This window comes from Mesoplodon mirus (assembly GCF_964341445.2).
Source record: "Mesoplodon mirus genome assembly, chromosome: 4".
Taxonomy (NCBI): domain Eukaryota; kingdom Metazoa; phylum Chordata; class Mammalia; order Artiodactyla; family Ziphiidae; genus Mesoplodon; species Mesoplodon mirus.
In genome coordinates, this window is record NC_138979.1 from 48,870,811 (window position 1) to 48,893,394 (window position 22,584).

A 22,584-nucleotide genomic window follows, 5' to 3' on the forward strand; every position below is an offset into this window, starting at 1 on the left:
CCGCAAAAAAAAAAAAAAAAAAAAAAAATCTTAATAATTAGTTTTTATTTTAATAACTTTATTTTATTTTACTTTATTTTATTCTCTTTCTCTCTCTCTCTCTCTCTTCTCCCTTTTATTCTGAGCCATATGGATGAAAGCTGCTAGGCACTCCAGCCAGGCATCAGGGCTGTGCCACTGAGGTGGGACAGCCAACTTCAGGACACTGGTCCACAAGAGACCTCCCAGCTACACATAATATCAAATGGCGAAAACCTCCCAGAGATCTCCATCTCAACACCAACACCCAGCTTCACTCAACGACCAGCAAGCTACAGTGCTGGACACCCTATGCCAAACAACTAGCAAGACAGGAACACAACCCCACCCATTAGCAGAGAGGCTGCCTAAAATCATAATAAGGCCACAGACACCCCAAAACACACCACCAGACATGGACCTGCCCAACAGAAAGAAAAGATCCAGCCTCATCCACCAGAACACAGGCACTAGTCCCCTCCATCAGGAAGCCTACACAACCTACTGAACCAACCTTAGCCACAGGGGACAGACACCAAAAACAACGGGAACTACGAACCTGCAGCCTGCAAAAAGGAGACCTTCCAAACACAGTAAGTTAAGCAAAATGAGAAGACAGAAAAACACAAAGCAGATGAAGGAGCAAGGCAAAACCCCACCACACCGAACAAATGAAGAGGAAATAGGCAGCCTACATGAAAAAGAATTCAGAATAATGATAGTAAAGATGATCTAAAATCTTGGAAACAGAATAGAGAAAATACAAGAAACGTTTAACAAGGAACTAGAAGAACTAAAGAGCAAACAAACAGTGATGAACAAAACAATAAATGAAATTGAAAATTCTCTACAAGCGATCAATAGCAGAATAACTGAGGCAGAAGAACGGATAAGTGACCTGGAAGATAAAATAGTGGAAATAACTACTGCAGAGCAGAAGAAAGAAAAAAGAATCAAAAGAATTGAGGACAGTCTCAGAGACCTCTGGGACAACATTAAATGCACCAACATTCAAATTATAGGGGCCCCAGAAGAAGAAGAGAAAAAGAAAGGGACTGAGAAAATATTTGAAGAGATTACAGTTGAAAACTTCCCTAATATGGGAAAGGAAATACTTAAACAAGTCCAGGAAGCAAAGAGAGTCCCATACAGGATAAATCCAAGGAGAAACACGCCAAGACACATATTAATCAAACTATCAAAAATTAAATACAAAGAAAACATATTAAAAGCAGCAAGGGAAAAACAACAAATAACACACAAGGGAATCCCCATAAGGTTAACAGCTGATCTTTCAGTAGAAACTCTGCAAGCCAGAAGGGAGAGGCAGGACATATCTAAAGTGATGAAGGAAAAAAACCTACAACCAAGATTACTCTACCCAGCAAGGATCTCATTCAGATTTGATGGAGAAATTAAAACCTTTACAGACAAGCAAAAGATAAGAGAATTCAGCACCACCAAACCAGCTTTACAACACATGCTAAAGGAACTTCTCTAGGCAGGAAACACAAGAGAAGGAAAAGACCTACAATAACTAACCCCAAACAATTAAGAAAATGGTAATAGGAACATACATATCAATAATTACCTTAAATGAAATTGGATTAAATGCTCCAACCAAAAGACACAGACTGGCTGAATGGATATTAAAACAAGACCTGTATATATGCTGCCTACAAGAGACCAACTTCAGACCTAGGGACACATACAGACTGAAAGTGAGGGGATGGAAAAAGATATTCCATGCAAATGGAAATCAAAAGAAAGCTGGAGTAGCAATTCTCATATCAGACAAAATAGATTTTAAAATAAAGATTACAAGAGACAAAGAAGGACACTGCATAATGATCAAGGGATCAATCCAAGAAGAGGATGTAACAGTTGTAAATATGTATGCACCCAAAATAGGAGAACCTCAATGCATAAGGCAAATACTAACAGCCATAAGAGGGGAAATCGACAGTAACACAATCATAGTAGGAGACTTTAACACCCCACTTTCACCAATAGGCAGATCATCCAAAGTGAAAATAAATAAGGAAACACAAGCTTTAAATGATACATTAAACAAGATGGACTTAATTGATATTTATAGGACATTCCATCCAAAAACAATGAAATACACATTCCTCTCAAGTGCTCATGGAACTTTCTCCAGGAGAGATTATATCTTGGGTCACAAGTCAAGCCTTGGTAAATTTAAGAGAATTGAAATTGTATCAAGTATCTTTTCTGACCACAACGCTATGAGACTAGATATCAATTACAGGAAAAAATCTGTAAAAAATACAAACACATGGAGGCTAAACAATACACTACTTAATAAACAAGAGATCACTGAAGAAATCAAGAGGAAATCAAAAAATACCCAGAAACAAATGACAATGAAAACACAATGACCCAAAACCTATGGGATGCAGCAAAAGCAGTTCTAAGAGGGAACTTTACAGCAATACAACCCTACCTTAAGAAACAAGAAACGTCTCAAATAAACAACCTAACCTTACACCTAAAGCAATTTGAGAAAGAAGAACAAAAAAAACCCAAAGTTAGCAGAAGGAAAGAAATCATAAAGATCGGAGCAGAAATAAATGAAAACGAAATGAAGGAAATGATAGCAAAGATCAATAAAACTAAAAGCTGGTTCCTTGAGAAGATAAACAAAATTGATAAACCATTAGCTAGTCTCATCAAGAAAAAAAGGGAGAAGACTCAAATCAATACATTTAGAATTGAAAAAGGATAAGTAACAACTGACACTGCAGAAATACAAAGGATCATGAGAGATTACTACAAGCAACTCTATGCCAATAAAAGGGACAACCTGGAAGAAATGGACAAATTCTTAGAAATGCACAACCTTCCAAGACTGAAGCAGGAAGAAATAGAAAATATGAACAGACCAATCACAAGCACTGAAATTGAAACTGTGATTAAAAATCTTCCAACAAACAAAAGTCCAGGACCAGATGGCTTCACAGGCGAATTCTATCAAACATTTAGAGAAGAGCTAACACCTATCCTTCTCAAACTCTTCCAAAATATAGCAGAGGGAGGAACACTCCCAAACTCATTCTATGAGGCCACCATCACCCTGATACCAAAACCAGACAAAGATGTCACAAAGAAAGAAAACTACAGGCCAATGTCACTGATGAACACAGATGCAAAAATCCTCAACAAAATACTAGCAAACAGAATCCAACAGCACATTAAAATGATCATACACCATGATCAAGTGGGGTTGATCCCAGGAATGCAAGGATTCTTCAATATAAGCAAATCAATGTGATACACCATATTAACAAATTGAAGGAGAAAAACCATAGGATCATCTCAATAGATGCAGAAAAAGCTTTTGACAAAATTCAACACCATTTATGATAAAAACCCTCCAGAAAGTAGGAATAGAGGGAACTTTCCTCAACATAATAAAGGCCATATATGACAAACCCACAGCCAACATCATCCTCAATGGTGAAAAACTGAAAACATTTACACTAAGATCGGGAACGAGACAAGGTTGCTCACTCTCACCACTATTATTCAACATACTTTTGGAAGTTTTAGCCACAGCAATCAAAGAAGAAAAAGAAATACAAGGAATCCAAATTGGAAAAGAAGTAAAGCTGTTACTGTTTGCAGATGACATGATGCTATACATAGAGAATCCTAAAGATGCTACCAGAAAACTACTAGAGCTAATCAATGAATTCGGTAAAGTAGCAGGATACAAAATTAATGCACATAAATCTCTAGCATTCCTATACACTAATGATGAAAAATCTGAAAGTGAAATTAAGAAAACACTCCTATTTACCATTGCAACAAAAAGAATAAAATATCTAGGAATAAACCTACCAAAGGAGACAAAATGCCTGTATGCAGAAAATTATAAGACACTGATGAAAGAAATTAAAGATGATAGAAATAGTTGGAGAGATATACCATGTTCTTGGATTGGAAGAATCAACATTGTGAAAATGACTCTACTACCCAAAGCAATCTACAGATTCAATGCAATCCCTATCAAACTACCACTGGCATTTATCACAGAACTAGAACAAAAAATTTCACTATTTGTATGGAAACACAAAAGACCCCAATAGCCAAAGCAATCTTGAGAATGAAAAACGGAGCTGGAGGAATCAGGCTCCCTGACTTCAGACTATACTACAAAGCTACAGTAATCAAGACAGTATGGTACTGGCACAAAAACAGAAATATAGATCAATGGAACCGAATAGAAAACCCAGAGATAAACCCACGCACATATGGTCACCTTATCTTTGATAAAGGAGGCAGGAATATACAGTGGAGAAAAGACAGCCCCTTCAATAAGTGGTGCTGGGAAAACTGGACAGGTACATGTAAAAGTATGAAATTAGAACACTCCCTAACACCATACACAAAAATAAACTCAAAATGGATTAAAGACCCAAATGTAAGGCCAGACACTATCAAACTCTTAGAGGAAAACATAGGCAGAACACTCTATGACATCAATCACAGCAAGATCCTTTTTGACCCACCTCCTAGAGAAATGGAAACAAATGGAAAAATTAACAAATGGGACCTAATGAAACTTAAAAGCTTTTGCACAGCAAAGGAAACCATAAAGAAGGTGGAAAGACAACCCTCAGAATGGGAGAAAATATTTGCAAATGAAGCAACTGACAAAGGATTAATCTCCAAAATTTACAAGCAGCTTATGCAGTTCAACATCAAAAAAACACAACCCAATCCAAAAATGGGCAGAAGACCTAAATAGACATTTCTCCAAAGAAGATATACAGATTACCAACAAACACATGAAAGAATGCTCAACATCATTAATCATTAGGGAAATGCAAATCAAAAGTACAATGAGATATCATCTCACACCGGTCAGAATGGCTATCATCAAAAAATCTACAAACAATAAATGCTGGAGAGCGTTTGGAGAAAAGGGTGCCCTCTTGCACTGTTGGTAGGAATGTAAATTGATACAGCCACTATGGAGAACAGTATGGAGGTTCCTTAAAAAACTAAAAGTAGAACTACCATATGACCCAGCAATCCCACTAATGGGCATATACCCTGAGAAAACCATAATTTAAAAAGAGTCATGTACCAATACATTCATTGCAGCTCTATTTACAATAGCCAGGACATGGAAGCAACCTAAGTGTCCATCAACAGATGAATGGGTAAAGAAGATGTGGCACATATATACAATGGAATATTACTCAGCCATAAAAAGAAACGAAATTGAGTTATTTGTAGTCAGCTGGATGGACCTAGAGCCTGTCATACAGAGTGAAGTAAGTCAGAAAGAGAAAAACAAATACTGTATACTAACATATATATATGGAATGTTAAAGAAAGGAAAGAAAAAAGAAAAGGTAATGAAGAACATAGGGGAACACAGGAATAAAGACACAGACCTACTAGAGAATGGACTTGAGGATATGGGGAGGGGGAAGGGTAAGCTGTGACAAAGTGAGAGAGTGGCATGGACATATATACACTACCACACGTAAAACAGATAGCTAGTGGGAAGCAGCTGCAAAGCACAGGGAGATCAGCTCGGTGCTTTGTGACCACCTAGAGGGGTGGGATAGGGAGGGTAGGAGGGAGGGTGATGCAAGAGAAAGAGATATGGGAACATATGTATATGTATAACTGATTCACTTTGTTATAAAGCAGAAACTAACACACCATTGTAAAGCAATTATACTCCAATAAAGATGTTAAAAAAATTATAATTCTACTTCCCGGAATTTTTTTATATAGTGTAGATGGAATTTCAAACCAAACAGTGTTGCAAAACTTGTCAAAATATTTTGGAAATATATTAGAATTCTACCTTATACTGTACATTGTAATATATTCTAAAAAAATTAAAAACTTATGTGTGAAACGTAAAATCATGAAAATATTGGAATAAAACATAAGACAAAGTTTAATATTTTTGTAATTTGTGGATAGAGTAGGTCTTTTTAGCATAAATACCAAATTTGGTAACCATACAGAGAAATATTTATTGAGTTGAGTACACAAATTTTATAAACTTCTCTATGGCAGGCACATATCATCTTTATAAATTAAAGATAAAAGATTAAGTGGAAAATGATTTGCCACATATAACAGATAAAAAATTTATATTCTTGGGCTTCCCTGGTGGCGCAGTGGTTGAGAATCTGCCTGCCGATGCAGGAGACACGGGTTTGTGCCCCGGTTCAGGAAGATCCCATATGCCACGGAGCGGCTTGGCCTGTGAGCCATGGCCACTGAGCCTGCACATCCGGAGCCTGTGCTCCGCAACGGGAGAGGCCACAACAGTGAGAGGCCCGCATACGGCAAAAAAAAAAAAAAGATTTATATTCTTATAAAGAGTGACAAAAATTAATAAATAAAAAATGGATGAAAAAGGGGTAGAGGACATAAATTTAAAATGTATAGAAGAATAAACACATATAATTCTAAAATGTGTAAAAGAATAAACACAAATAGCTAACACATGAAAGATGCCCAACCTCACTGTTAACCAAAGAAATGTCTACTAAAACAATGTAATCTTTTAACTGCTATAGTCGCAAAAGAATTAGAATTTACATTAACCAATATTAAAGAGAATGGGAGAAATCGGTACTTTTTCCCCCCTTGGCCACACCACACGGCATGCAGAATCGGATCAAACCTGTGCCCCCTGCGGTGGAAGCAGAGAGTCTTAACCACTGGACCGCCAGGGCAGTCCCGGAGAAATAGGTACTTTTAAAACCCAGAATATATGCATATTCTTTGACCAGTAATTCAACTTCTAGGCCATTGTGCTAAGAGATAGATAGATAATTATATACACTAGGATGTTGATTTTATGGGAAAATAGCAACAACCAATTGTCTATTGAAAGGAAGTTGTTTAAATTATGGCGCATTTGTACAATTGAATATTACAGTCATTAAAAAGATGAGTTACACACTGGAATAGAAAGAAGACAGAAATTCTGAAGAGAAAACACATTAATCTAGTATGTATAATATAATCCCAGTTTTAGAAAAAAAATATTTATATAGATCTACTGAAAAAAATTCTGGAGGGATATATTTCAGTCTGTTAACAGTGGTTATCTATGAGGGCTGGGATTATGAGAGATTTTTCTTTTAATTTAAATACTTTTGATTTTTTTTTCAGTTTAGTATGATTTTTTGTTCAAGGTAAAGTGGTTATTTTTTACCCCAACTAGAAAAGAAAAAAAGCAGATGAAACATGAAATGGTTGCTATGAATTGAATGTTCGTGTCCTCATACATTGAGGCCCTAATTTCCAAATGTGGTGGTGTTTGGAGTGGGGGGACTTTGGGGGAAGCTGGTTTTGAATGAAGTTATGTAGAGTCTCCATGGTGGGACTGGTACCCTAAAAAGAGGGTAAAAAGACTAGAACTCTCAGCCGTGTGAGGATGCAACAAGAAGGTGGCTGTCTATACCCAGGAAAGGAGCTCTCACCCTCTCCCAACCTTACTGGTATCCTACTCTCAGACTTTCAGCCTCCAGAACTGTGAGAAATAGAAGCTTGTTGCTTAAGCCACCTAGTTTACGGGTCTTGAGATAGTAGCCCAAATTGACTAAGACTGTGGAATTTGAGGTGAAACAACTCTGAAGGAACCTTTTTCAGGATAGTCAAGACTTGAGCTTGTTTTTAGGCCCCAGGAAAGAAGCCAATGGAGGAAAGAGATTGAGAGAGTGAGGAGAATGTTAATCAGCCAAGGTCTCAGAGGGGCTGGGACAGTACACCAGCATCAGGGCTAACTTTAGAAAGAAGGAAGGGAAAGAAGGACAATATAAATAAAATTAGAGCAACTTTCTGAGGAGAAGAGGTACAAAAGTGTTATAGCTAATGAACCCATTTGTTTTCCCAGTGGATTGGGAGAAAAGGTCATCAGCTGATTAGGAGGATTGGGACAGGGAACTGGGGGGCATGGAAGAGCTATATTACTGTTGCAGAGAATGAAATAGTGCATGGTATCTGGACTATGAGGTGTATGTGTGAGATTCCTGAGCTCCATCCCAGATCTACCAAATCATACCCTCTGAAGTTAGGTGTCCAAATGCACCCTAAAGTCTGGAACCTTTGAAATAAAAGGTTAACTAAGGATATGGGGCCACTGCTGATGCTAGATCGCAACTATCTCTAGGGTCAATCGATACATTTATATAATTTTTCCAGCATTATTCACAGTGTGGGAAGAGAGCATTTGAGAAAAATCGAACTCTGGATTTACTCAGAGTTGGGTTTTGGCAATGCGGGTGTAGAAGAAAGTCAAGGGGTCAATGGAACCAGAGACGCTGGTAAGTGCATGATTAACCTGGGTGACGGTGAGGTAAGAGCTGGGTGAAGAGGGAGGAGCTGAGAAACTGTAATCTGTGAAGAGGATGTAAAGCAGATTTGTGAAAGAGAGTGGGTGAAAGGCGGGAACTGGAAGTTTTAGTCAGTGGGATGTGTCTTGGTATGAAAGATTTTGAGAGAGGAGATGGTGACACAGTTCCAACAGTGGCCATGAAAGGGGCTTCTGAACTAGAGTGGGGATAAATTTGGCCAAAGTAGAAGAGGTTGGGGGAGTAAAGGTCAGAGTATGAGATGATTATCCTTACAAACAACAGACTTGTTGAATCCCATGATGGAGGCAAAGATGGTTTCTCTTCTCAAGGCAAAAGCAGAGAAGAGAATGTCGGGGTTAGGGAGGGAGAGAGTCAGGGAGAAATAAAAGAGCTGGGTACAATATTGTAAATCAACTATACTCCAATAAAAATTAAAAAAAAATAAAAGACGAGGAAACTGAGGCAAAAAATAAATAAATAAAAGAGCTGGGTAGGCTAGCTCCATAGATTCAGCATGGCACTGTGTCTACGTAAGCACAATTTTAGGACTGTTGTCAATATGTCAATTTCAGGATGAGTCAATATGTTGGCAATGCACGGTAACCTCTAGGATATCCATGCAGTGATAGCTGGACTTTTGGTTCAGTACTTTGCACATGCTTCTATTTTACCATATGATGGGTTTATTTGGAGGTACTTGTCACTTTGACTATATAACTCCTTAGAAGTAGAGATTTGTATTCCTTATTTTTGAATCCCTACTGCTTAATGCTGTGCCTGACATATGGTAAATAATAAAAGGTTTTTCTGAATGAATGAAAGAAACTAAGCAGCCCCATATTTCTAACAGGAACTTTGGCATGAGGGTGCTTTGCAAAGGGGGGGTGTGAGTGAGTTAGGTCTGATGATAAATTCATGGTGATGCAGGTAAAAAGTGTAACTGTCCTCTGAAGGTAGACTGAAAGAAATGATAAATATTTCATCTCCTCCACTTAAGCCTGAAATGTTCAATACCACAAGCTTAACCTGTGCTTTCTTCAAACTCTCCCCTCAGGTAACCTTATCTTTTTTTAAAATTTAATTTAATTTTATTTTATTTTAGGTAACCTCATCTTTATTCATGGCTTCAGTTATCACCTCGATGAGCACAAGAACCTTCCCTCTGAATACAGACCCATATCATTTCCTACTTGACATCGTCTCTCAGAAGCACCAGAGAGCCCCAGAGGTCTCAACCTGCACAAGCAGAATTCATGACCTTCCCTTGCAGTCCTGGTCCTCTTCCAGCATTTCCTCTCTGGAGGCTTAGCACCTCCTTCCCCAACAAGCCAGGAATACAGCCATCAAACTTGAGCTTCTTTTCCTCATCCTTCATATCCAATCCATCAAGTCCTTCCAATTTTAAGATATAAAGAACTCTTGAGTCCTTCCATTTCTCTCCATTGTGAAAGCCACCACCTAGTCCTGGAATTCTGGAATGTCCCCCAATGTCTACATATGCCCACCTTAGGCCCCCATCAATCCCCTCTCCACCTCACAGCTAGGATGAGGGTTCTCCTCACTCCTTACCTCAACATACGTTTATTCAAACATTACGTGCCATGGACATGAGTTTTAAAATTCAAATCTGATGGTGTCCTACTCCTGCTTAAACCACTTCAGTGACTTATTATTGCTGTTACCCTAAACTTGATTTACAAGGCTCACTATGGTCCGATCCCTGCCCACGGCTCCAGGTTCATTCCGCACTGTGCTCCTTTGCTGCCTCTCTTTCATTCTTGGATACGCATCGTACTGTTCCCATCCCCAGCCCACAAGACATTCCCCACTAAACTTGTTTCTGATCTCAGCTCAGACATGATGTCCTTGGAAAAGCTATCAGAGATCTCTGGCAAGATGAAATTCCCCTCTTACATCTGCTTACAGAAATATGTCCTCTATCTTCAAAGCATACATCTCTGTTGTAATTTCATATTTCTGTGTTTATGATTAGTTCACTCACGTCTCTCTCCCTCATGAGACTCTAAGCTCTGTAAGGGGCAAGAACCCCACGTGCTTTTGTTAAGTACAGTGTTTGGCACATAATGAGTATGCCATAAATATTTGTTAGGTGAGGGAATGGAGAGACCACAGAACACCCTTGTGTGGTATTGGCTGTAATCACAATAAAGTCCTGTCTCTCTGGTCCATCCACTGGGACCTGGGAATAGCATGGTCATAAATAACTCTTGGAGTATAACTGCTTTACAATGGTGTGTTAGTTTCTGCCTTATAACAAAGTGAGTTAGCTATATGCATACATATATCCCCCCCCTCTTACATCTCCCTCCCACCCTCCCTATCCCACCCCTCTAGGTGGCCACAAAGCACCAAGCTGATCTCCCTATGCTATGCAGCTGCTTCCCACTAGCTATCTATTTTACATTTGGTAGTGTATATATGTCCGTGCCACTCTCTCACCTCGTCCCAGCTTCCCCCTCCACTTCCCTGTGTCCTCAAGTCGATTCCTCTACATCTGCGTCTTTATTCCTGTCCTGTCCCTAGGTTCTTCAGAACAATTTTTTTTTTTAGATTCCATATATATGTGTTAGCAGACGGTATTTGTTTTTCTTTTTCTGACTTACTTCACTCTGTATGACAGACTCTAGGTCCATCCACCTCACTACAAATAACTCAATTTCGTTTCTTTTTATGGCTGAGTAACATTCCATTGTATATATGTGCCACATCTTCTTTACCCGTTCATCTGTTGATGGACACTTAGGTTGCTTCCATGTCCTGGTTATTGTAAATAGGGCTGCAATGAACATCGTGGTACATGCCTCTTTTTGAACTATGGTTTTCTCAGGGTATATACCTAGTAGTGGGATGGGATCCATAACTCAACCAGGAGTTACAGTCAAAATGCTCATTCCTGTTTTGGCTCTGCAATGGCATGCCCTCAGGCAAGTTATAACCTCTTTAGGCCTTAACTCTTGATTTCACCTACAGACTAGGTACGTCTTCTGTCCTTGAAATCTCTACAGCTGTTTTTTCCAGGCCCCTCTTCCAGCCTGCCTCCTCAACTGGGAATGACTGCGGGCCTCCTGCAAAGATAGGGGAGGGTCTGAAACAGAGCAGGCTTTTCTGTGGGAGGACTGGGAGGAAGCACACAGCAAGGGTACTAATTCCATGGGACTGCCTTGGTATTCAGAAACAACTGCTGGATTCTACTTCTTCTCACAAACTAGTTTTGAAAAAGAAAGCATGAATATATGACATGATGAGAAGCTAGTCCTGAACACAGTTTGTTGCCTGTAAGAATGTTAATTCATCAAACTTAAAAGATATAATCTAGGAGCCTTGTTTAGGCATCTTTACTCCCTTTCTTGTTTAATTAGGGTGACATACACTCAGATTGATCTCCTTCTGGCTTAGTGATCTCCAAGCAGTATAGACTTTCAAGCTACTATTGTTTATTTGTATGTATTTTGCCTAAATATTTCATGGTAAATGAAGGAGAGTAACTTGGTTTTCAAACTAGAATGCCTCTTAAGAAGTTGGCTTCTCCATCTTTCTGATTCTTGATCCCAAGCTATCCTCAGTAGATGAACCCCAGCTACAGTAACCGAGGAGGAAATCCCATCCTGTCCTACAGACTTGCCATGTGAGACTTGGAATGGTCTCTCTGTACGTTAATTTCTTCATCTCCAGAACGAATGCAGTGGTTCTTAACACCCTCAGGGAGGTGTAATTAAATCACTGAAATGTTACTGGAAGAAAAAAAGAGTGATTAATCTTGTTGAACAACACATCTTATTTTTCTTCTTGTTCTCCAATTTGCATGAAAGCTCCTTCAGAAAAGAATGTTTACATTAGATGTGTATATACCTGATCTGACAATTCCAAACTATACCTCAACCAACCAATTCTGAATAGGAAAAAAAAAATCAGAAGCTTGCAATTGTGCAACATGTAAATCTCTCCTGGACTGGAGCCCATCACTGTGGTTTGGCAACGCAACCAAAACATCTCTTTTCTCATCTCTTGGAAAAAAAAGATACCTTGAAAATAAAGGTAATGATTAATCCATCAGGTACAAAAAGGACTGTTTTCAGGATTTCAGGTTCTAATACGCCATTTCAAATAAACAGCAGCAAACAGGGAATGACAATTTCACCAGAAGAGGATTAAGCCACAGGCGCTAATTGGGACTGGATTTGTACAGCCATATTATCTAATCAGGCATCTCCAGGAATCTGTGAGCAGTTGTTAAAACTTCCATGTGCCAGTGAAATAGGGACCAGAAGAAGCAGGTATTGGTGAAAAGAGTAGTCCTTGTAGAAGCCGCAAGTGAGATGGAACAAAAGAAAAAAAGCTTGAAGCAGAGACTGGTCTTGAAGAGCAGCTTAGCTAAAGAAATGCTCTCCGAGTTCTTGGGCACATTTATAATGATTGTGAGTATTTTCTGATTTCTGTTATAAAAAAATAACAAAGTTATTTTTGTCCATAAACTTTGTACATTAAAAGTTCTTTGGTAAGGTACAGCATGGTGACTACAGTTAATAATACCATATTACATATATGAAAATTGCTAAGAGAGTGTATCTTAAAAGTTCTCATCACAAGATAAAAAAATGTGTAACTATGTATGGTGATGGATATTAACTAGACTTATTGTGGTGCTCATTTCATTATATAAACAAATATTGAATTAGTACGTTGTACACCTGAAACTAATAAATTGTTATATGCTAATTATACCTAATTTTTTTTTTTTTTTTTTTTTTTTTTTTTTTGCGGTATGCGGGCCTCTCACTGTTGTGGCCTCCCCTGTTGCGGAGCACAGGCTCCGGATGCGCAGGCCCAGCGGCCATGGCTCACGGGCCCAGCCGCTCCGCGGCATATGGGATCCTCCCAGACCGGGGCACGAACCCGTATCCCCTGCATCGGCAGGCGGACTCTCAACCACTGCGCCACCAGGGAGGCCCATACCTAATTTTTTTAAAAGTTCTTTGCATTGGGTAAATACATAATAATACTTTAGGAGACTAAGCCAACACTGAGAAACAAATGTGAATTCAAAAAATGGAACTAGGGGCTTCCCTGGTGGCGCAGTGGTTGAGAATCCGCCTGCCGATGCAGGGGACATGGGTTCGTGCCCTGGTCTGGGAAGATCCCACATGCCGCGGAGCAGCTGGGCCCGTGAGCCATGGCCACTGAGCCTGCGCGTCCAGCGCCTGTGCTCTGCAATGGGAGAGGCCACAACAGTGAGAGGCCCGCGTACCACAAAAAAAATAAAAATTAAATTAAAAAAAAAATGGAACTAGTGTAAAATAAGAAAGCAATACGTTTTCTGGTCTCTGAAAACCTCTTTGTACCTGATTTGTTCAAGTATTTTCAAGGTGTTAAGGGCAATTTCCTACATTCCCTCTTGACCATCCTCACCTCTCATCTATAGTGACTTGTTAGGCGGGGGTAGTGTGGGGGAGAAGGGCACTGGAAGGAAAAGAGAGAGAAAATAAAAGTCCAAGATTCTTCTGATTCTTGTCACTCTTTACTGGAAAATCGCCCTCAGGGAGACAGAAACCCTGGGGTCATGTTACTTGACAATCTGGTCCCAAAGGGGAGAGTGGTTGCTGCCCCGGGCCTAACCTCATCCTCAAGGTGATCCGTGGTACAGAGAAGTGAGGCAAATTCAGTTATAATTCTAAGTGCTCTGCAAGTACTACAGAAGAGGAAGTGAACTAAACATCTACGTATTTTGTAACCAAAAAAGTTAAAACCCTCTTTATTTCTTAACAAGAACCTATTTCATGACCCCATCCTGTCTGAGTTAAGTAAAGGAAAGTGGCTTTTAGCCATTCACTATTCTACTCATGCAAATAGTATTGTGTCTTCCCCTACTATTCAAGGTGGGAGCTAAAGAAATAATATCTTAATACTGTACGCTGAAAAGTTAAACTTTGTATCTTCTGGCTAAAGCCAATAATTTCCTGAAAGGTTTGATTTCTATTTATACTGTTCTAAAACAAACCCTGATGAAATCTTTCATGGTGAGTATAATCTTCAAGTTTGTTGAGGCTTGTGGGGATGTGTAAACAAGAAACTTCTGCAAAAACACAATTTTTAATATACATGTAAATGAAAAATTTAATTTTTAATAAATCTACATGGTTTTTCTCAAAGGTTATTCAAAGTAATTGCTTCTGCTTTATTAGAAAATGTGCATTTTGCCTTACTTTCTCTAGTAAAAAGCTTTGCATGTTGATATGGCATGGAACAAAGGGAGCACTGAAAAGATGACAGAGTATATGCAGGACTCACTGGTCTTTCATATGTAAAATTAGTTTTCCCCCAGACACTGGGAGTCTGATGCCATTTGCCTCCCTCTTCTCAAAAACTGCTCTTAAGGGAAGCATCTCAAGGTCACTCACACTGTGGTATAAATGACTAATAAGGGCTACTGGTAGCACTAAGGAAAGAGCAGGTCCATGAAAAATTCTCTGTAGACTACAACTAAAAACAACAATAATTAAGTCATAAGCTAAAAAACTAGCTCTAATTTGGCCTTTTAGACATTGGGATAGGTAGGCCTTTATGCCTTTGCTAGTGCCAGGAAGAAAGTTTGCAATGCATCTTCCCCATCACAGAGAAGAGGTTTAGAAGTGTTGAGCTGAAAAGGTAGGGAGTATGTGTTAAGTACCTACCATTTGTTAGCTTCTTTACCTACATTTGTTTAATCCTTATGGTAGCTGCATTACGAAGACTTCATTATCACCCATAAACAGTTGGAGAAGTGAGGGCTCAAAGAGATGAGGTAACTGGCCAAAACCGGGAAAGCAGTGAACTGGGATTCTTTCTAATTCTAGAGGCTACGCTTTCCACGTACTTCCACCCATTGCTGGAATTCCTTTGGCAAATGTTCTTGATAGATAGTAAATCAGACTCTGCTTTAATATTTCCATAGATTGGAGCCTTGAGTTAGTACTGTGGGCATGGGAGTTTAATTGATGAGCACCTGATGAGACCAGACCATTAGTTGCACCCCTAAGGAGAAAAGACTACTCAACTCAGGTGGAAGGGTTTGAGGTGAAGGCAGAAAACACACTTCTCAGCCCCCTGCACGTGGGCCCATGGTGTGTGGGTTTCAAGTTGCACATTAAATATCCGCTACGTGTAAAATTCCTGACATAGGATGCTCATTACATGCTAGTTCCCTTACCCCTCGATCCTTCTGCTCTTTTACTTGAGAGTCTTTGTAGTATTTTAAAACAGCTGCTTTGTCCCCTCCTGGGCATCGTGCCCATGCCTTTCCCTAGCACGGACTACGGAACTCTGCCCATACATGTATGGGACCCCGTCAATGTGTGCTGAATTAAATAATTCCTTTTAGGGGCTGAACTTCCCAAGATCTCTCATCATTTTTTGAAGGAGCTATGTTCACTCGTCGCTTTTTTGTGTACCCTCCTCTCTCTCCAAACATTTCAGGATTCTTTGATACAGAGCTCATCCTATTGAGGATGCTGAGGTGAACAGCCCAGCAAGCAGCCATATTTCCTCTTGTGGTGGAAGGGCATCCTTCCAGTTCTGCACTTATGAGTGGGTAGCATCTACTTGTGTATTGCGAAAGAGCCTACATTTTTTTTCTCACCCCATCAAGCTTGTACATCAGACAACCTATCTTTTGGCATATCTAAGAATGAAGTAATACAAGTACTTTTGCTAAAAGTAATACCTTTGATCTGTGCCCTGAAGGGAAATAGAAAGGGCAGAGGCCTGGGACACAGGATATGGAGGGCAGAGGGGAGTGGGCATTGCAGGAGGGAGGGAGGAAATGAGATGGATGGAGAAATTTCAGACCCCACCATGTTTCCCATATCTGATCCTGCCTTCATGACTTTATGACCAAACTTCTCTCTTTGACAGAGTCACCAAGTTCGTCACTGTTTCTGGAAGGGTTTTCATATATGCTGGCTATAGAAATTCTGGGGCTTTAAAATGATTGTTACAAAGTGTCCTCAGATCTTGGAATAGGCCTATTCCATATTAGGGAGCTTTTGAAACAAAAGAATATAGCGTAAGCTGGGAGGAAGTGAGAGAGTAGCGCTGACAAATATACACTACCACATGTAAAACAGATAGCTAGTGGGAAGCAGTCACATAGCACAGGGAGATCAGCTCGGTGCTTTGTGACCACCTAGAGGGGTGGGAAAGGGAGGATGGGAGGGAAACGCAAGAGGGAAGAGATATGGGGATATATGTATACGAATAGCTGATTCACTTTGTTATACAGCAGGAACACAACATTGTAAAGCAATTATACTCCAATAAAGATGTTAAAGAAAAAGAAAAGAATATATGGTTAGCATTTAGAGTTCTTAAAATTAGCCAGTTCTTAAAATAAGTCTGCTTTGCAGGGTGTAATTCAAGACAATTCTGGTCTACTACATTATTTATCTGGAGTTCCCAGAGACTGGTAGGACACCTATGAGATAAGAGTGAGGTGAACGTCCTGGGCCCATCTCATTGATGGGGAAGCTGAGGCATGGGCTGGTGCAGTCATGTGTCCTAGGAGTCAATATGGAGCCCAGTTGTCATGCCTCATGCACATACATGGTCTTGGGTTTCCACATATATATATATCTCCAAGGAGAGCAAAGGACCTAAAGGGAAGTGGCCCTCAAGAGACTCGGTAACTCTTCTCGCTTACTGTCTTGACAGCCCCCTGCCCTCTGTCTTCTATCTGCTTGGTTCTTGCTTATGGCTTTGCAAAGCCGTGCCCCACTCCAAGCCTGGGATGTCCATGACTGAGAGTCCCACAGAGCTAGAGCTGTCGGTTTGCTGACCGGTGATAGGCCAGAAGCCTCTGCTGGTCTCGGATGGCTTGTCTGCCAGAGCCATGGAAGGATGCTCTGTCCTCGGGCCCCCACCCACTGGGATGAAGTAGTCTCTGTTGTCTGGCCCCTGCATCTTTCAGATGAGGAAACAAAGACCCTCACGCTTACTCACAGAATTCTGTCAAATGCTCTTTCTACCACAGCAGGACATCAGAGAGAACATCCATGGCCAACCCTACCTGCTTCTTTTATTTACTTATGATTTATGTCCAGTACTCTGCCTTTCATGGATCTGTACTTCTGCATCTGGGTGTTCTGTCACATTAAGGAAGTCCAAGGTTCTAAATCTGAACTGTGAAAGACCCAAACACGAGCTCTTATGTGGGTTCTTGCCCAGTGCCTTCAATGGAGTGTAGAGGGGCCTGAAGCGGAAGGTTCTCTCACTCCAAATACGGTTATGTGATGAGGACAAAAGATGGTGAAGAGCATTAACACTCAATTTAATCTCGGAAAAATCTAGTGAGATAAAGAAATTGTTCTTATTTTACAGGTGAGGAAATTAAGGCTTAGTATGATGGAACATCTTGCCCACAGGCAAATGTGTGGTGGAGCTGGATTTAGAATCAAACCTCTCTGGTTTCTCTGCATTCTTGTGCATGCTTTTGAACTTTTATTACTGCCGCCCATGACAATCTATGCTACTGTTTCAGATGTTTTACAAACTTATATGCGTGGCTTCATAACTTGTATACCTTCTACAATTTGAAGGTATACAAATGTCAAAGATGTTTTTTGAGATTAATCTACTTGGGGACATGTAGATGCAGGTAATTCATTTTAACTGTTGTGTAGTACGGCAGGTGTATATATCCATTCACCTTGTGAACTGTTATGTTGTTTGAAATGTGCTGCAATTACCAACCCTGCTGTTATGAACATCCTGTACAGGTCTCCTGGTACATGAGTTCCTCTTGAGTACATCCTTGGAAGTGAGTTTTGTGGTTTAGGACATGTCTATCTTCACCTTTATGTGCATTGTAACATTGCTCTCCAAAGTGGTTTCAAATTTATACTACAGGCAGCAACATAAGAGTCCCCATCTCCATACATTCACCAACACCTTGATATGATCCAACTTTTATATTTTTGCCCATTTGATATGTAGGAAATAGAAGTTCACTAGCAGTTTTAATGAATTCCTAGTGCAGTTGATCTTTTCATGTTTACTGAACCTTAAGATTTTTCTCCTCTGGAAATTAATCTCAAATAAAAGATTAATTGACTGGAATTGAATTTAATTTATAGTATTCTGGATAGAACTGACATTTTAAAATACTGAATCTTCTCAACCATGAATAGGTCCTCATTCATAGGTCTGCTTTTATATTTCTTTCCAGAGTTTTATAATTTACTTGGTATTAGTCATATAGATTTTTGTTTGATATATTTTTAGCTACTTTATGGTTATCATTATTGTGAATAGTACCTTTTAAAAATTATATTTCCTAATTGGTTATTACTAGGGTTTAAGAACAATATTGATTTTTGTATATTGATTTTACATTCAGCAAACTTGGTAATTCTCTTATTAATTCAAATAAGTTTATAGATTATCTTGGCTATTCTGTATAGATCAAGGCCATCAGATTTGAGTGCCACTAGCCATATGTGGCTACTTAAAATTAATCTTAAATAAAATAAAAAAGTTAGTTCCTCAGTCTTCCTAGTTCCACTTCACGCGCTCAAGAGCCATATATGACTACTGACTACCATATTGGACGACACAGATGTAGAACTTTTCTCTCACTGAAAAATGCTCTATTGGACTGTGCTGACACAGATAATACTTTTTTCTGAGAATATGAGAGTTTTTATTTTCTTTCTTTTTAGTCCTTAAATTGTTAATTTCTTCTTACTATCTTATTATAGTGGTTAAAACCTCTTGTTCAATGTTATTAGAAGCTATAATTGCAGCATTCTTGTTATATTCCCAACTTTCAAAAATCTGCTTCTGGTATTTTACCAAGAAACATGATAGTTTCTGTAAGTTTTTGGTAGACATTTTTTTTTTTAACAGAGAATGATACTCCCAATTTATTTATTTATGGCTGTGTTGGGTCTTCGTTTCTGTACGAGGGCTTTCTCTAGTTGTGGCAAGCGGGGGCCACTCTACACCGCAGTGCACGGGCCTCTCACTATCGCAGCCTCTCTTGTTGCAGAGCACAGGCTCCAGACGCGCAGGCTCAGTAATTGTGGCTCACAGGTCCAGTTGCTCCGCAGCATGTGGGATCTTCCCAGGCCAGGGCTCGAACTCGTGTCCCCTGCATTGGCAGGCAGATTCTCAACCACTGCACCACCTGGGAAGCCCTGGTAGACATTCTTGATTTGAGAAAGGAAACTCCTGTCTGATCCTCATTTACTAAAATTCTCATTAGGAAAGATTGTTGAATTTTAAAAAAATACCTTACTACATCTATTAAAATAAGCACAAGGGCTTTCTTTTCTTATCTGTTGATAAAGAAAATTACATTGATAAATATTTTTGGGTTAAATCATCATTACATTCCTGAGATTAATTCCCACCTACTCATGCAGCATTTCGTTTGCAATGTCTTACTAAGGATCTGGACTATAATTTCATTTATTATGTTGCCCTTGTCTAGTTTTATTACCAAGGTTATATTAGCTTCATGAAATGTTTTGGAATTTTTCCCTCTTTTTATGTTTTCTGGAACATTTTGTATAAAATGAGGATTATGTTTCTTAAAGATTACTTAGCATGTGAACTGAAAAAGGGAGAACGAGAGAGATGTGTGAGAGAAGGTTTCTCTAAAGCTATGTCTCATTTAGATTTTCTATTCTTAATTCCATTTTGGCAATTTATTTTTTTCCTAGGGCACTGTACTTCATTTCTGTTTTCAAATGTAGTTTTTCAAAATTGTTAATACTTTCAAAATTAATATAGTGAAAGCAGTAATTTTGAGATGATTTTTCATAGTATTTGCTTACAGCTTTTAAAAATCTCTTCTGTACCTGTGGTGATGCCCTTTCTTTAATTTTTAATGCGGTTTCTTTGTTTTCCACTTAGTAGTTTCTGCTTTGACCTTTCTTATATTCTCCCATTGAGTTGATCAGATTTGTTTCTCCCTTTTCTCCTCTGCTTACACTTTCTATTCTTTAAGTACTTATCCTTACATTTAAAAAAAATATTATTGCATTCACAAACTTTAAAGTGAATTAATATCTCTTTCCTTCTGAACAACACAAAAACTTTTTAAAAGCCTCATTGTAATCAACCACTCCATCTTATGCCATTGTTATCTAATATTCTACTCTCATTATTCTTAATTTTAGTGTTTTTAAGAGTGAATACTTATTTAAATTTACTATCATTTACCAGTTTACTTGCTAATCATTACTGCATCCATTCATTACTTTCTTTCAGGTGCAATTTTCTTTGTGCAATAAAATAAACTTTCTTAAGGAAATTATTCAGGAAGGGTGTGTTAGGGATAAACTTTCTCAGTCTTTGTTTGCCTATGTCTTTATTTCATTCTCAAGGTTCAATGATAAATTAGTTGATAAATTTTAGGTTGATGATTGGTTTTGTTTATCATTTTGCAGGTGTCATCCCAATGTCTTTTTTTTTTTTTTTTTTTCTTTTTTTTTGCGGTATGCGGGCCTCTCACTGTTGTGGCCTCTCCCGTTGCGGAGCACAGGCTCCGGACGCGCAGGCCCAGCGGCCATGGCTCACGGGCCCAGCCGCTCCGCGGCATATGGGATCCTCCCAGACCGGGGCACGAACCCGTATCCCCTGCATCGGCAGGCGGACTCCCAACCACTGCGCCACCAGGGAGGCCCCATCCCAATGTCTTTATTATTGCTATTGACAAGTTTGTTACTGGTCTAATTTTTGTCCTCAATAACCTGCATTTCTCTGCCTACTATTACAAGCTTCTTTTTTTTCCTGAAACTTCACTATACTATGACTAGGAATGAATCTTTGTAGTGCTCAGGACTCATTGTTCATCTTCAATGTAAAGATTTGCAATTTTCACCAATTCTAGAAAATTCTCAGCTTATCACCTTTCCTCTCCTCCACACTATTTTCTCCTTTTAGAATTCCTATTATATTTGTATATATGCTTGACCCTCTCACTTTTTTATATGTCTCTTAACCATTCTTTCATAAATCTATCTCAACCTCTCTATGATGAATTTTCTGTAGTGTTCTCAAATCTGTCTTCTGATTCACTAATTTCCTATTCAGTTATATCTTGTCTTCAGTTTAATACATTCATTAAGTCTTCAGTTTCATTAATATGTTTTCATTTCCAGAAGTTCTATTTGGTTCTTTTACTTAATTGCTTTTCTTTTGCCTCCTTATGTGTTTATTTTTAATCTGTTTAACTTACTAAAGCCTAACATATTTACAGTATTTTATGATATTTTACTTCCATCATCTCAAGTTTTGGAGTTGCTAATCATCTTGCTTATTTTATCCACTGTCTCATTCACAAAGGATCATTTCCTTTAGTGTTTTGTAAATTTGTATTGTAAGCTCTTCAGGAAGGTTTATTATTCAGTGTGGGAAATCTGTACGGCCTCAACTGTGGAGTTGCTCTTCCAGAACAGGTTTGCATTTGCTTTTGCTAGGGTGTCCAGGTACATCACCAACCAGAAATGATTACTGTGAGGTGGAAAACTGACAAAACAGAAGACTGACGAATGTGGGTGTGGTGGTGAGGGGCAGTCACTCTACAGAACAGCTCTCTGCTCCCTTTCTCCCACATGGGATGTGTGACCGAGAGTGACTAGGAAACCCCATGCTTTCTCTAAATGAGGCTGATCCTCTTCAAGGCCTGAGACCCTGAGTCAGTATCAGCTGAAGAAGGATTTTCCTGCCGGCTTCCCCTTATCATCAGTGAACATGAAGGGCCAGACTAACTTGGGAAATTTCAGAGTTCCAAAGAACCGGGGGAGAAAAGTCTGTTCTGAGTCGCTGATCTAAGGGCTGTAGACTCATAAAGCCAAATTTGATTCTGCCAAACAAAACTGTGTTTGTGATCCCTGAGTTTCAATTTTGACCCAGAAAACTTGCTATTTTCATTACTTTCAAAGGGGAAGTATTTTTGTTTTTTACTTTCCAGAAGTGGAGTTGCTTAGTTTTTCTTTAATGACAAAGTTCTCTGCAACATGTTCTCATTACTTGACAAGAAAGGAGAACATGGGATGAGAGCAGAAGCTGGCTCCTCCTTACTCATCAGCCTTGTGATGTAGATATGGCATAAAGTGAGGCCTTTGAGGAAGGGAAGCCTCACAGAAGTGAGACAACCTATACAACATATCAAGATGCTGAAAGAGCCCAGCAGTGACTCCATGCA

At 39.2% G+C, this 22,584-nt stretch overlaps 1 protein-coding gene across 1 annotated transcript in view; it reads left to right on the plus strand.

Moving 5' to 3' along the window:
* Window positions 1-12,528: 12,528 nt before the first annotated feature.
* AQP9 (aquaporin 9) overlaps window positions 12,529-22,584 on the plus strand; it is a 39,196-nt gene continuing 29,140 nt past the window's right edge. The window contains exon 1 of the mRNA XM_082618996.1: window positions 12,529-12,817. Within this exon, the coding sequence (XP_082475122.1) occupies window positions 12,719-12,817 (99 nt within the window). The 5' untranslated portion in view covers window positions 12,529-12,718. The remainder of the gene's footprint in view (window positions 12,818-22,584) is intronic.